The sequence below is a fragment of the Chanodichthys erythropterus genome, chromosome 15, assembly GCF_024489055.1.
Source record: "Chanodichthys erythropterus isolate Z2021 chromosome 15, ASM2448905v1, whole genome shotgun sequence".
NCBI classification, from domain to species: Eukaryota; Metazoa; Chordata; class Actinopteri; order Cypriniformes; family Xenocyprididae; genus Chanodichthys; species Chanodichthys erythropterus.
In genome coordinates, this window is record NC_090235.1 from 19,249,865 (window position 1) to 19,266,468 (window position 16,604).

Genomic DNA, 16,604 nt, shown 5'->3' on the forward strand with positions numbered 1-16,604 from the left:
GTATTATGTAGAATATGGAATTGACTTCCGTAGTATGGAAAAAAAATAATATGTGACAATGACAACATGGCGAATGTAGTACGTCCGGATTACATTCATACTACACATATTCATTAAATGCTGTGTTGTACCCAACATTAAAATTGTCTTCTGCAGAAAAGCAGATAATGAAGGCTCTGTAGTTAGTGAGAGAACGCCTCATTCACTTCATCTACAACCTTTAATTATGTAACCACAGCTGCTATACATGCTTGCACGTTACATCCCTCTGTACCCGGCACTCCTAATAATTACCCTGAACATTTTCTCTTATGTAACCTTGCATTGAAGTGAAATCAAGCCTAACGCAGCTGTTCGACACGCACAAAAACAAGGACACAACAAACAAAGAAACAGACACAAAATGGGATTTTATTGAATCATCACAAGCAGCATGTTTAGCACTTGCCGAACCAGTGAATGTTTGCCCGTGAGTTACGTGTGTGTGTGTGTGTGTTGTGTCTGTGTATGTGTGTGCTTCATGGAGTGTTTTATTTGAGAAAATAATCAAGCATTCACACATTTATTTCAAGTCAAAACTTATATTAAATTACCATTATATATATACTCCTTATAAAATAATACTTTCGGGGCATAATCTGAAAGAATGTGTTTGAGAAAAGCAAAGACAGAATGAAGCTGGATCGCACCGCCTCCCCACAGGGAAGACTTGTATGTGAAGATCTTCTTATATTTTTTACTCAAGCATACAGAGTTTTGTTGGGGGGGTACGGTTGTTTGAAAACGGACAACTTCCGCTTTTATGGTGACGATAATTCAGAGCAGGCGTGGTCAGGTAAACCATGCTCACCATGACAATCAGTGCTCCATCCCCGTGGACAATAGTGATGAAGGCAGAGTAGCAGAAAGAAATGGAGTGGATCTTAAGCATTAGGGTCAGAGGTCACAGGAGGCATTTTTTACAAGAAAAGAAAGGGATGGTAAGAATTAGAGGTTGGGTCCTTCTCAAACAATCTTGTTCTCTAGAGCAGCGATCCTTTTCGTCACAGCGTCCAGTGATGCTTTTGTCAAGGAAATGACGCAATAGTACCATCCTAACCAGGGGTGAGTTTCCCGAAAGCATCGTTGGTGAACCATGGTCTTAAGTCCCATTGAACTCTATTGGTAACGACGGAACTTGCGACCATAGTTCGCTTTGGGAAACGCACCCCTGCTCTACACATTTCTCATGATTTATACATTCTGAAGCATTATGCATTTATACTTGCATAGGTTTTATTTAGACATGCAACAACACAAAAATTCTGGTCATTACCGATAAGCCGATAGTTTTTTCATGTTGTGGCTGATAACCAGTGAGTGACTGATACTATAATTTTATATTTTTTTATATTTATGTACAGATCTTATTATTTAATACAATATATTATAAATTATATACTATTTTAAACAATAAAAAAATCGATTGAGTGAATTTAGGTATAACAAATATTATGTACAGTATGAAAAATGGATATTCACTAAAGATTACATTTAACAGTGTTATTAAATTATTGTTTTAAATATTTTTTATTATATTTAGTATTTTTTTATATTTGTATTACCTGTTTTATTTTTAAAAATAATTATTTTTAAAACATTTCTAAGCTTAATTGTTAATTTTTTTTTAATTATTGATTTAAAGAACTACAGTTTCGAGACAATATGATGACAAAGATAATCAAAAAGTACAAATAGGTGAAAATAAGCATGCATAATTAAATTTTCAATATCGAAAATATATATCCAATAAACCCAATAAAAATCTAATATCGGCCATTAACCAATATGGTACCACTATATTGTGCATCCCTAATTTCTTTACATTTGATTTTAATTATCATATAGAAAGTCCAAATGTGTTTCATCTCAAAACCTTCTTAAAAAAGGCAAATCTTACCTCAAAAGATGACACATTTAGCTATACGGAGCCCCGCACATGAAATGCAAGAAAAAAAAGTAAATCACACGCACGATTTACTATTTCGTTCCTTCGATTTGCTCAATCGCACGTACAATTTACTATTTCGTTCCTTCGATTGGCTCAATCGCACGTACTATTTACTATTTCGTTCCTTCGATTTGCTCAATCGCACGTACAATTTACTATTTCGTTCCTTCAGTTTGCTCAATCGCACGTACGATTTACTATTTCGTTCCTTCGATTTGCTCAATCGCACGTACGATTTACTATTTCATTCCTTCGATTTGCTCAATCGCACGTACAATTTACTATTTCGTTCCTTCGATTTGCTCAATCGCACGTACGATTTACTATTTCGTTCCTTCGATTTGCTCAATCGCACGTACGATTTACTATTTCATTCATTCGATTTGCTCAATCGCACGCACGATTTACTATTTCGTTCCCTCGATTTGCTTAGTCGTACGTACGATTTACTATTTCGTTCCTTCGATTCGCTCAATCGCACGTACGATTTACTATTTCGTTCCTTCGATTTGCTCAATCGCACGCACAATTTACTATTTCGTTCCCTCGATTTGCTCAATCACACGCACGATTTACTATTTCTTTCCTTCGATTTGCTCAGTCGTACGTACGATTTACTATTTCGTTCCTTCGATTTGCTCAATCGCATGCACGATTTACTATTTCGTGCCCTCGATTTGCTCAGTCACACGCACGATTTACTATTTCTTTCCTTCGATTTGCTCAATCGCACGTACAATTTACTATTTCGTTCCCTCGATTTGCTCAATCGCACGCACGATTTACTATTTCTTTCCTTCGATTTGCTCAATCGCACGCACGATTTACTATTTCGTTCCTTCGATTTGCTCAATCGCACGTACGATTTACTATTTCGTTCCTTCGATTTGCTCAATTGCACACACGATTTACTATTTCGTTTCCTCGATTTGGTCAATCGCACGCACAATTTACTATTTCTTTCCTTCGATTTGTTAAATCGCACACACGATTTACTATTTCATTCCCTCGATTTGCTAAATTGCACGTACGATTTATTTAGTTCCCTCGACTTGTTAAATCGCACACACTATTTATTTCGCTCCCTCGATTTGCTAAATCGCATGCATGATGTACGATGTTCACTCGATTTGTAAAGTAGCGCACACGATTTACTATTTAATTCCCTCGATTTGCTAAATAGTGTGCAAGATTTACCATTTTGTTCCCTTGATTTGCTAAATCGTGCACACGATTTACTATTTTGTTCCCTTAATTTGCTAAATAGTGTGCAAGATTTCCTATTTTGCTCCCTCGTTTTGCTAAATCGCACGCACGATGTACGATTTGCGAAAAATAGCGCACACAATTTACTATTTCATTCCCTCGATTTGCTAAATAGTGCACAATATTTACCATTTTGTTCCCTTGATTTGCTAAATAATGCACAAGATTTACCATTTCGTTCCCTTGATTTGCTAAATCGTGCACACGATTTACTATTTTGTTCCCTTGATTTGCTAAATCATATGCATGATTTATATATCAAGGGAACGAAATAGTAAATCGTGTGCATGATTTAGTAAATCGAGGGAACAAATAAATCGTGCGCACGATTTAGCTTGCTATTTTTCTCCTGCATGTTATGTGCGGGACTCTGTACAGCTAATATATAGAACAGCATTCAGAAGCAGAATATTATATATAGAATATTGTGCATAATAGGAATTTGTGTAGTGTATATTTTCAGTATGGCAGATGTGGAATTGAGCTCTGAACTTCAACACCCTGTTTAGGAAAGGATATATTTCTTTGTTAATGCCTGTAGTGCCTCCTCCACCTTTTTCTGGAACTTGACAATGGAATTACATTCACAGGGATCTTCCTCTGTAAGTAACAGCACAGCAAAAAACAATTTCAGTTGATGAAATGCTAGTTTCAATGCTATTTTCTTGTGGTTTTATTTACCTTGACAAACATTGATTTGCAGCTTCTTGGCAATTTGGTTCATGGTTTTGAAGTCAGCTGTGTAGAAGTAATGGTCAACGACAGGTTCAGATGCAATCTCTCTCAGCTCGTCCTCAACAGCATTACCAACGCCCACAGCATACATCTTAAAGCCTAAAGCACACACAGTGCGCTGTAAAAACACTCATAGACTTTGCATTGCATATCTGTGTGTATGTGTGTGTGCTTTCCCTAACCGTTCTCCTTGGCCTTCCTGGCGGCGTCTCCAATGTAGTCTTGCGACCTGCCATCAGTGAAGACAATACCGACCTTTGCCACTCCAGGTCTGGCACCCTGGCTAGGAGTGAAACTGTTGTCCACCAGGAAATTGAGGGCCTGGCCAGTCATGGTTCCCCTCTCCATATAGTCCATCTTTTTCACAGCATCTTTCAGGGCCTTTTTGTTGGTGTAGCGTCCCAGAGGGAATTCCTGCTTCACAGAGCTGGAATACTGCACCAGTCCCACGTGGGCGTTGGTTTCTGACACGTCCAGTTTGTCGATGATCAGGTTGATCCATTTCTTGACCAGCTCGAAGTTCTCTGGTCTCACACTCTTGGACCCGTCGATCAAGAAGACCACATCTGTGGCTGCGTTACTGCAAGCTGAGATAAGAGAGATAAAGTGTTGTTGAATGGGGTTTCCAAACTGGGGTGCAGGGACCCACAGGGGGCCACAAGATGGTCCACCAATTTTTACAAAATTAATTTACGACTCTCAAAGTTAATATGTAACCTGAAGACATTATATAATATTTATTATTATTACTGATAATTTTAGATCGATTTAATTAAGTGATTTTTCTATTGAAGGCCCTAGATTTCAGCAGTAATTCATCTTTAAAGCATCAAAAAATGCAAATGTATATGGACTCTTTTGCTCATGTCTTTGAAACTTACCCAACATTCACACATACTCACCGCTGCATGATCGGCTGTCGTTCATGAGTGTATGGCCATCTCTGCAGGCGCACTTGAAAGATCCGGGTGTGCTGATGCAAATGTGCTCACAGTCATGATCGCCTGTCGCACATAGGTCCGACACAACCTCTACCATGAATGTAACACACACACACACCGGGTGGGGGAAGGAAGGGTTAGCGAGGAGAGAATAACTCTATGTGAAAGTGGAAAATTAATGCGTTTTAACAATCCGCTGCGCTCAAAACGAACAGCAAATCTTTAAAACACACAGAAATATGTCAGAGAACCAGGCACTTGAGGACAGCAGAAAAATAAAAGTTATGGCGTTTCTCTCAATGTTGTTTGTCTCAGGTGGCTGTTGCTCTGATGCAGACTATCTACCGCATTGGTTCTCAACCTTTTAAAATTCAAAATTGTGCATTTGGAAAATTCTCAAATGTCATATACAGTGCAAAAAATGATGTCTTGTTTTCCATTACAAATATCTAAAAATTCTTAAATCAAGATACATTTACTTGAGAAGCAAAATGACTTGTAGTCAATAATTGTATCCCTTAAAACTCATCTTTGATCACCAAAATGACATATTTTCCTGTGAAAAAAAATTCTTCATGCCTTAAAATAGCTTGAATGTAACCCTTGCCTCATTTAATATACGTGGAACAATGAATATGCAAATTAGCCCCGCCTCAACTTGCTCACCCCAGCTCAGAGATCCACTCGGTCAACTTACTGAGGTAAACGCTACACAATGGTACCGCTCTTTACAACATCGGACACGTAACGGTAATTAATATGATTAGCCTTTTGCTTGACTACATTATGAAACAGCTAATAATGTGTTCTCGTCGTTTCATAACATTAAGGATGAACCACTGTAGTCACATGACCTATTTTAATGATGTTAATCGATGTTATGCTCTCGGATTTCATCAAAAATATCTTCATTTGTGTTCCGAAGATGAATGAAGGTGTGGAACGGCATGAGGGTGAGTAATCAATGACAGAAATTTTAACTTTTGGGTGAACTAACCCTTTAATATCTTATGTCATCTTGCCTCTCAAGTAAATATATCTTGATTTAAGAATGGAAAACAAGACAAAAATACTATTATTTTCCAGTGTATAGCCAAGCTGAGAACCACTGCACTGCAGCGACTACAATCACATCAGCGATTATACACATGCTTTTACTTCCTCCCCCGGAGAACCGAGTGCAGTGGAGCATCAAGCACAAGGTGGAGATCTACGTCTGGAAGTGAGATTTATGATCACATGCCCTATCATGCCCTCGTATATACACCTTTAATATCGCTGGCCATGGTGAGGAGAGTCCCGAGACCTCTATTCCCTTCCCCTTCGTCCTCTCACTTACCACAGAAGGCCTCCTGGAACTTCTTGGTGAGCTTCTCAATGAGGCTGTAGCTCTCCACATAGTCCACGTGATCCTCCAGAGGCTCGCTGGCCATTTGCCTGAGTGTGGTCATGTCTACGCGGCCCACTCCGATGGCGAATATCTCAATGCCGGCCTCACGTGCCCTTGCTGCATTGTCACGGATGTTGTCCTGCGGTCTGCCGTCAGTCACGATAATTGCCACCTGCAAATGTTTATTAATGACATTTTTTAATAAGAAGATCTAAAACTGGACATATTCTTACATAACAGTTGATTCAGATGTTCACCTGTGCCTAATTCATCCATTGCGGATTACGTAACGATGCATGTTGCCAAAGATGAGGCTTTATGCTGTTGATGATGCCAATATGGGGTTTTATGAGATTTATGAGACACTTTTCACAGTGATGCCATGCATAGAAGAACCATAGGCTGCTTTCACACTTGGTCCGAACCAGAGTTTGATTGATTTCCCCTTCTCCCATTGGTCTGTTCACATTAGCCATGTCCCAATTCAGAGGCTGCATCCCCAGAAGGCTGCTTTTGAAGACTGACTGCGTCAAAGGCCCTGTTTACACCTGGTATTAAGATGCTTTTTGGTCGATCGGATCACAAGTGGATGACACTAAATACAGATGTAAACGGGGTGTAAAACATTTTGAGCTTGTCCACTTTTGACCACTTCCAGAGGTAGTTGCATACACATTCGTAGTCTAAACGCTCATGTTGTCGAATGTGATCGAACAGCCACAAAAGACCACCTACTCTCCGCTTACTGACCTAATGCCTAAACATTATGGGAAGCGCTCTAGCTAGACGGGATTTAAACTTTGTCGACTGAAGACCCAAGTTTGGTTTGAAGACCAAGCGCAGTGTTCTCTCACCATTCCTGATTTCTAACACACGAAAGAAACGAAAGCTGCTGCTCTCCGTGTTTTTACTGTCATCTATGGACGCGTTGTTATGTAAATTGCACAAGCTTATTTTGTCCATTAGATCGAAAGATCTGAAAAAAGAAATGTTTGAAAGTGGACAAAAGAGATGGATTTAAACACCAGGTGTCTCCTTTGTCCACTTGTGATCCGATCGACCAAAACGCATCTTAATAATAAACAGGGCCACAACAAAGGCTGTCCCAATTCAAAGGCAACGTCCTTTATTTCCTCGGCCACAAAGGATACGAGTGGAGTTCACAGCCTATCCTATCCCAAGATTTATTGCGTTCTGGTGACGACTGGATTTTTTTTATTGGATTTCAACTTACTTAAGGGATTAGTTCACTTTTAAATAAACTTTTTCTGATAATTTACTCACCCACATGTCATCATGTCTTTCTTTCTTCAGTCGAATAGAAATTAAGGTTTTTGATTAAAGCATTCCAGGATTTTTCTCCATATAGTGGACTTCAATGGGCACCAAACTGTTGAAGGTCAAAATTATAATTACGGCAGTGTAGACACTGCTAAGTGTATTACTGCCCTCCACAGGTCAAAGTTTTGAACTAATATTTTATATTTTGACCTGTGGAGGGCAGTAATACGCTTAGCAGTGTCTACACTGCCGGAATTCTAATAGAGAAGAAGAAGAGAGCTAGTTCAAGATGAGCATTTCTGGTTAAAATGTATACTTTTTTTTTTTTTTTTTTTAGAAAATGAGTGATTGTTTCTCTAGATAAGACCCTTATTTCTCGTCTGGGATCGTGTAGAACAATTTGAAGCTGCACTAAAACTAATTTTGACCTTCAACTGTTTGGTGCCCATTGAAGTCCACTATATGGAGAAAAATCCTGGAATGTTTTCATCAAAAACCTCAATTTCTTTTTGACTGAAGAAAGAAAGACATGAACATCTTGGATGGCATGGGGGTGAGTAAATTATCAGGAAAAGTTTATTTAAAAGTGGACTAATCCTTTAAATATCTAACGAAACGCATGTAAAAAAAATTAAGCAGTTCAAATGTTGATATATCTTACTAAGATGCAATTTTATAGATAGTCTGTACTTTTTATTACGGTATACCTTGTGTATTATTATGTACCTAAATGGTGAAAGGATGCAAAGGCACCAAGCGGTTCACTTCCACGTTTTAGTACGATCATATTGATATCAGCAGGGAACCAAACAACGGACTCTGACGTCATTCGATCACGGGTGCATAACAAAAGTCTTAGTGTGAAAGCACCCTTAGTGAAAAGTTCAGTTTTTTCTTAGTTTGAATAATGTTTTAAAAATCTAAAGAACCTTTTTCCAAATATAAAGTGGCTTCTGTGCATTTGAAAGGTTCCACTGATGTCAAAGGTTCTTCATGGAAGCATAGATCCCATTATTTAAAAGAGTGTAGGACTCTGACCTTGCTGATGCCTGGGGTTTTTCGTGCTCCTTCGGCTTCGCTGAAGGCCACGTTCATGGCGAACTGGATGGCGAGGCCTGTCATGGTACCGGTGGACAGTGGCTCGATCTTGGACACGGCCTTGACAAGCGCAGCCTTGGTTTTGTGGGACTTTAGAGAGACCTCGTTCTTCACCCGGCTGGCGTAGTTCACGACGCCCACGCGAGTAGCATCAGGTCCGACGTTCAAGCCGTCAATCACTTTGGCCAGGAAGACCTTGACCTGCTCAAACTCAGCGGGGCGGACGCTTCGAGAGCTGTCGATGATGAACACTACATCAGTGGGCTTGGTGTTACACAAGCCTGCAGCTGGAAAGAGTAAAAGAGCGGAGAGAGGATGTAAATATGTGTGATCACCAGACATTCATTTTAGAAAAACCATGTACTTACAGTCACTATGACATTTGGCTATTTATTGATTATGACAAAAAAGGCTCAGTGGGTTTCTATATAGAGCCCTAGGGTTCTTGACTAAATTTTTTAACTTTAGTTAGTGTGTAATGTTGCTGTTTGAGCATATACAACATCTGCAAAGTTACGACACTCAAAGTTCACTGCAAAGAGAGATATTTTCTTTTATAGAAATTGCTTTTTAATGACTATAACAAATGGCTGGTAGGGATGTGTTGACATCACAAAACCCAAAATTTAAATAAACCCCGCCCCCAGGAACACACGATGAAGGGGGCGAGGCCATGTTGTGCTGCTTTAGAGAAGAGGAAGAGTTGTTGTAGTAGAGTGTTGTTGTCATGCCGTCATTTTACACCGGACTGCTTCACAAACGAGGGTCAATTCAACTCTGGATTTGCACAAAAGATGAATATGCTAGTGGATGAGTTGAATCAACTCCACAGCATCTACATCAATTTATCCACTAACCATTCAGAAACGTCCAGTTTCATTCTAAAAGTTGTAACTTCTTCCTGAGTCTCTCCATCAGTGTCGACTCCGGTTTGAACAATGTAAGGCTGAACACCGTTACTGACAATCCTCATTTTGTCTGCGTGAGATTCTCCAGCTTTGTTGTTGTTGAGCTGTTAAAGCTCCGCCCTCTTCTGGAAAGGGGGCGGGAGCAGCAGCTCATTTGCATTTAAAGGGACACACACAAAAACTGTGTTTTTGCTAACACTCAAATAGGAGCAAATTTGACAAGCTATAATAAATTATCTGTGGGGTATTTTGAGCTGAAACTTCACAAACACATTCTGAGGACACCAGAGACTTTATTACATCTTGTAAAAGGGGCATTATAGGTCCGCTTTTAAAGAACCCCAAAATGTTTTATATAAGGAGAAATGTCTTAAATGAAACACCTATTAAACACTAAGAGAGAATCAAATGACATCAACATGATGCATGCATTTATTTAGAAGAGAAGTACTTTGCATGACCTTCACAGGACATTTCAACATGACTGATTTCAACGCAAGCATATTTTCGAATCATAAAGTAGGAATTGAGTAAAATTAATCATTAAAACATAATTTTTTATCTTCCTCAAATTACTTTCATAACACTTTTTATCAGAAAATTCTGTGCCTTACATTTACTTTATCATTACTCCAGTCTTCAGTGTCACATGATCCTTCAGAAATCATTCTAATATGATGATTTGCTGCTCAAGAAGCATTTCTGATTATTATCAATGTTGAAAACAGTTGTGCTGTTTCATATTTTTGTGGAATATATGATACATTTTTACAGCATTTATTTGAAATAGAAATCTTTACATTATAAATCTCTTTACTGTCACTTTTGATCAATTGAATGCTTCTTTGCTGAATAAGAGTATTAATTTCTTTAAAAAAACAAAACAAATTGGAGTGTGTGAAAGAAAGTGAGAGTGAAAAGCCAGACAGTCTACGTGTAGCTCAATAAATGTACAGTGTTGGCCGTTCTCATAATAACTCCCATTGATTATACATTCAGCCTCAGGTATGCATGCTGACGCAGATTTACGCACACACACACACACACACACACACACACACACACACACACACACACACACACACACACAAAGTACAGGGCCTCTTTGTGTACCAATGTAGTTACATTTAAAACCTTAAAAACACATACAAGTTGTGTACAACCACTGGAAACACAACCCTAATTACCTACTTGATTGAAGTATCTCTCTTAGTTTTTAACACCTAGATCTGCATAAATAAAACTAATAATTAAATACTAAAGGATCTTGAGCACTGGAGGAGATAATGTAATTCTACACAGAAGTTGAAATGAGAAAAATGCTTAATAGAGAAAATGAAGGCTTCACAGTACATTCTCTTCAAAGGTCAAAGGTCACATATTTGCTTAACATTGAACTCCACCATCCAAACTGTTGTGTAAAACAAAAATATAGGTGATTTTTAGCACCTCAGTCTTTCTATATATGTGATAATGCTTGTGTCCGTGCTTCTTAACTGGTTTAAACCAGAAAGACTATCTGGCTCAAGCAATTTCAGCAAAAAGACCATGCATTTTCTTTTGCTATTCTGTCTAGTTATCTGGTTATTTAGCATGCAGGTCAACCAGCGATAAACTAAACTGAACCAGCTAGACTTTTAGTTAGAAGATAGATAAACTCACTGCAAAAAAATGTTTTTCTTCTTGTTTTCCAGTACTAAACATTCTTAAATCAAGACACATTTACTCGAGAACAAAATGACTGTAGATATTACCTCTTGTTTACTGAAAAATTGATCAGAATTAAGTGAGTTTGTGCTTAAAACAACATAAAATGTGACCCTGGACCACAAAATCAGTCATAAGTCGCACGGGTATATTTCTAGCAATAGCCAACAATGCACTGTATGGGTCAAAATTATCGATTTTTCTTTTATGCCAAAAAATCATTAGGATATTAAGTAAAGATCATGTTCCATGAAGATATTTTGTAAATATCCTACCGTAAATATATCAAAAATTTATTTTTGTGAGTGGATATGCATTGCTAAGGACTTCATTTGAACAACTTTAAAGGCTATTTTTCTCAATATTTCGATTTTTTTGCACCCTCAGATTCCAGATATTCAAATAGTTGTATTTCAGCCAAATATTGTCCTATCCTAACAAACCATACATCTAAAAAAAATTGACCATAATGACTGGTTATGTGGTCCAGGGTCACAAATATCTGTCGATGATGTAAGAAAAATGATAAAAAAGTAAATATTTTTGACCCGACTGGCAGATTTTTTTATTATTTTAGATATAAACTCACTTAAACTCACAAGACTTAAGTCATTTTGCTTCTCAAGTAAATGCATCTTGATTTAAGAATACTTAGATAAGAAGACAAAAATCCTGAGCAAGTAAATCATTTTTGTGCTCATTCTGTGAGTTGGGATGAAGGTTACAGCAAAACATGTTGGCATCATCAGCATCCAGTGATAAATGAATGACATTGATGGATCTGTTAATGATGCTATTTTCTTACCCATAGCAGCAGCATGTCTCAGATCCACGGTGGCTTGAGCTCCCAGGATGCATAGCAGCATCACAAACCCCGGCAATGTCATACTGTAATGCGGCGTGAGTCCTAATGACCTGCTCGACAACCAGAGACAGACTGATTCACAGAGAGAGAAACGTGCAGGTTATCAACACACACATATACACAGATACACACTTACGCTTCGAGACGCCGCCCTCAAATCTATCTCCCCCGAGGTGTACGAGCTGTTTTGGGAGGAGGGGGGATACCTGGTCCGAAAAACCTAGAGTTTGGGTAGGAAAGACAAACACACCTTGATCTGTGTATGTGTTTGTATAAGGGAAACCGGGTTCATTTGGAGCCCTAGGAGGGGTCTCTAACTTGGGGTTGAACTCAAATAAACATTAGGATGAATCTGTCTTTTCTGGGCACTTTTCCTCTCAAATTAATCTCACACACGCAGGAATTTATGCACAGGAATTATGTGGGAAGCCTCCGTGCCTGATCCAACACTGACGGCCCTGTTCTGACTGTGTGTACGTGTATGTCTGTGTTTTTCTACTATACGCACCATGCCGTGTCTAGTATGCATGCTGGGAAATGCAAGTATTACACGTGAGCATGTGTGTCTGAGACAAAAGTTGATCATATTGAGTGTGATATGTACTTTCTAAAAGGTTTCTATTGGAGGAAGCTCTATTTTCACCTACAAACACAAAATGTTATTTCTAATGGAATTTTGTTGTGTTTATTATTAATTATTTATCTTTTTTTTTTATTCACATGCATTCATCTTTTATCAAAATAACTTCCCCTCCCTCTTGCAGTGACATCTCTTATCTGATGACGAGGGCGGGGCAACCTGTCACTCACCTGAGATCCACCAATAAAAAACCTCAACTCTCCAATCAATTCCCCACAGACAAAATCAAGCCCCGCCCTACATTTATTCTTGTTTGAGAAGCCATTTCACTCGATATACGTCACAATAGGGAAGAAAACACTATCGCAACTTGTTTCATGTCGACTTTAAATGATTAATTCGTTATTTACTGTAACTGTCATGTCTTTCTAAACCTCTTTAAGCATGAAAGGAGATATTTAGAAGTATCCAAAATGAAAATAAAGTGACCACAGCTATCAAGCTATATTTTTGGTAAACAATGACTTAAAGGTTTAGTTCACCCAAAAATTAAAATAATGTCATTAATTACTAACCCTTATGTCGTTCCACACCCGGAAGACCTTCGTTCATCTTCAGAACACAAATTAAGATATTTTTGTTGAAATCTGATGGCTCAGTGAGGCCTCCATAGCCAGCAATGTTACTTCCTCTCTCAAGATCCATTAATGTACTAAAAACATATTTAACCCTTAAATGCATACCTCGGGTCTTTAGTGACCCGGAACGTCATTCATTACCCTCCTCCTCATTCATTTTTTAAAGTTAGACATCAACCTTCTTGGTATTCCTCAATCAATACATTATAAAGAATATAACAAGAAAAAAAATCATAAAATTATAAAAGTATGCCTATTTTTGTAAAAAAATTTTAGGGTCGCAAAAGACCCGAGGTGTGTATGATTGTAAGTATATTTTTCTGCACAACAATAATTGAATCTTAGATGACGGAATAAGTGCAATTCACCTTTATTCCACAAGGTGGCAATGTCTGATACACAATGCTGAAGTGACTACTCATTCAGACAGAAAAACAAATAATAAGAAAAACATGAAATGGCTCAGCGATTTACTGCAGAGCAAGTACTGAACGCAATCAAATATGACTGTAACTGTCACTGAATGGATCTGGTGAAGCTGTTAGCGATTGAAATATTGATTTTGAAAATTATATAGTTTTGAGAATACGTTTGAGATCGCGAATGAGCTTATATTCGTGACCTCAAACATAAAACTAGCCTATTATTTGCTGAATTTACTGGGAAATGAGCTCTGATGAGGACAGTGATGATGGCATAAAACATCTGCTCAAACCGAGCCCTTTCAAGCTCCAAAAGGTAAAAAAATATGATTTATTTTATTCTTCTGAAATTGTTACTCTAATATCAGAGGAGTTTTATATTATCGCGACAGGTAGAGATCCTTCCGTGTTAGATATAGATCCGGGTCGATAAAGACACGAATATGTAAGAATGATTGGCGAAACAGTCATGCATTTAAGGGTTAAATCAGTTCATGTGAGTACAGTGGTTCAATATTAATATTATAAAGCAATGACAATATTTTTGGTGCGCCAAAATAACGACTTATATATCAAAACACTGCTTCAGGAAGCTTCGGAACATAATGAATTAGTGTATCGAATCATGATTCGGATTGTGCGTCAAACCACCAAACTGCTGAAATCACGTGACTTTGGTGCTCAGAATCACTGATTTGACACAAAAGAATCATAACGCTCCGAAGCTTCATGAAGCATTGTTTTGAAATCGGCCATCTTGAGAGAGGAAGTGTCATTGCCGGCTATGCCTCACGGAGCCATCGGATTTCAACAAAAATATCTTAATTTGTGTTTCGAAGATGAACGAATGTCCTACGGGTGTGGAACGGCATGAGGGTGAGTAATAAATGACATTATTTTAATTTTTGGATGAACTAACCCTTTAAAGTCCTCCTGTAGTCAATAATTTGATCTCTTAAAACTCATCTTTGTTCACCAAAATTACATATTTCCTCTAACTCTACACCCTTGCCTCATTTAATATAAATCTATGAATATGATAATTAGCCCCGCCTCCACTCACTCGCACGAGCTCAGACGAGATCCACTTACTGCTGCACAATGGTATCGTGTTTTACAACGTCGGACACATAACGGTAATTAATATGATTACCGTTTTCTTTGACTACATTATCAAACAGCTAATAATGTGTTGCTAATGTTACACAAACCATGTTCACATTCACAAGTCAATAACAATCAGTATTCTTAGAAATGCTTTGAACAACTCAGAACGTCTGTGGAGAAAGGCATATAGTTCATCATAACATCGTAATATACATCATACACCTGCCATATTGCTAAATCTACACAATTTTACATATCAACAGAAAAATATACCGGGATAACCTTCTTTTTAGACTCCCTTGTGTGATCAGTTAATAATATGCTAAAGCCCGCTGGAACGTTGACGTGATTGGTTACAAGGTAGTTTGTGACGTCAGCGATTTCAAACCACAGGTTTGAGACCGTCTTTGGTTCACTGCAGTTTTAAAGAGAAAATACTCAGCAATGGTGCTAACTTATGAATTTGCACATGCTTTGTCTTAAAGCATGTTAAAAACAGCAGATAGACATATGAACAACATTAAAAACTTGATTTTCACCACAGGGGGGACTTTAAATTTCCGTCAGATAATGGATGGTTTGAGAAGCACAAATTGTCAGCAGCTTTTATGTTTTTTGCCCTGGCCACCATCCATTTCACCATTTCAGCTTGAACATTCTGCTAAACGTTTCGTTTTTTGTTTTTTCCTCCAGAGAATAAATGAGTTTGGAACAACGCGAGGGTGAGAAACCGCTTGTGAAGTACCCAGGAGGAACACTCAGAAAATAATTCACCGGTAGTCCCCTGTTTGTCTATGTAAATGAGGTATGTGTGTGTTTATATATTGCATAACACAGCAATTAAGGTTTCTGAACACATACTGTTTCTCTCTGCCTCTTGCTTCCATTCATCTCCAACCTGCCGGAAAAAGCCCTCCGTACCTGAAGTGCGCCACTGACTTTGACGAGAACATTAAAGTTTCTTTTTTCTTGCGCCATCTGTAGCACAGCTTACTAAAGTCTCATGGAAAACAGCTTGCGCTCTTAAAATAAAAAAAAATGAGTGACTTTATAATTATAATTACGTGGAAATTGAAATATATACAGTCCTGTACAACTGTCTTAGGCCACCAGCTTTGATGTTTTAACAATTTTTTTAATGACCATCCATATTTATTCTTCAGTCTACAAACCAAAAATACAGTAAATATGTACACAAAAAATAAAAAACATTCTGCTTCTTTAAGCGAAAAATCAATATTTAGTGTGACTTCCTGGACTTCTTCCATTTTCTCAAAAATGAAACTGCTCATCATATTTTCAAAGTTTTCTTGTCCTTCCAGTCCATTTCTGTTTCATTTAGTTTTAAGAGAGCGGGTTCCTGCTACTGTTCAAGTGTAAAGAGAGGTCACAAAATACTTGCCACTTTAGACTATAAAAGCTGTTTTCTTCCCTGATTTTTCTTCTTTTGTTTTTTTAACATTGCAAATATGTATTGTCTGGTTATATTGTAATAAAGAGACTGAGAAATAATTATATATGGTCATTATATCGCTGCTGAAACATCTAATGATGGCCTAAGAATTTAGCACAGTACTGTGTATATATATATATATATATATATATATATATATATATATATATATATATATAATATATATATATATGTATATATATACACATATACACAGTACTGT

The 16,604-nt window shown here is 37.8% G+C and overlaps 1 protein-coding gene across 3 annotated transcripts; it reads right to left on the reverse strand.

The window, feature by feature from the left end:
* Window positions 1-472: 472 nt before the first annotated feature.
* Window positions 473-12,506, reverse strand: matn1 (matrilin 1). 3 transcript variants are annotated; one of them, XM_067411826.1, is made up of 9 exons: window positions 12,318-12,350; window positions 12,122-12,231; window positions 8,642-8,988; window positions 6,272-6,494; window positions 4,894-5,022; window positions 4,174-4,578; window positions 3,938-4,090; window positions 3,776-3,856; window positions 473-1,055 (listed from the first exon to the last, which is right to left on the reverse strand). In XM_067411826.1, exons 2-9 carry the CDS (start codon window positions 12,201-12,203, stop codon window positions 1,006-1,008), a joined length of 1,470 nt encoding a protein of 489 aa, XP_067267927.1. In that variant the 5' UTR covers window positions 12,204-12,231; window positions 12,318-12,350; the 3' UTR covers window positions 473-1,005. The 3 variants fall into 3 exon arrangements, with proteins under 3 accessions (XP_067267927.1, XP_067267928.1, XP_067267926.1); XM_067411827.1 differs by having other exon boundaries at window positions 3,938-3,994; window positions 12,122-12,506; XM_067411825.1 differs by having other exon boundaries at window positions 12,122-12,506.
* Between the last annotated feature and the right edge of the window lie 4,098 nt (window positions 12,507-16,604).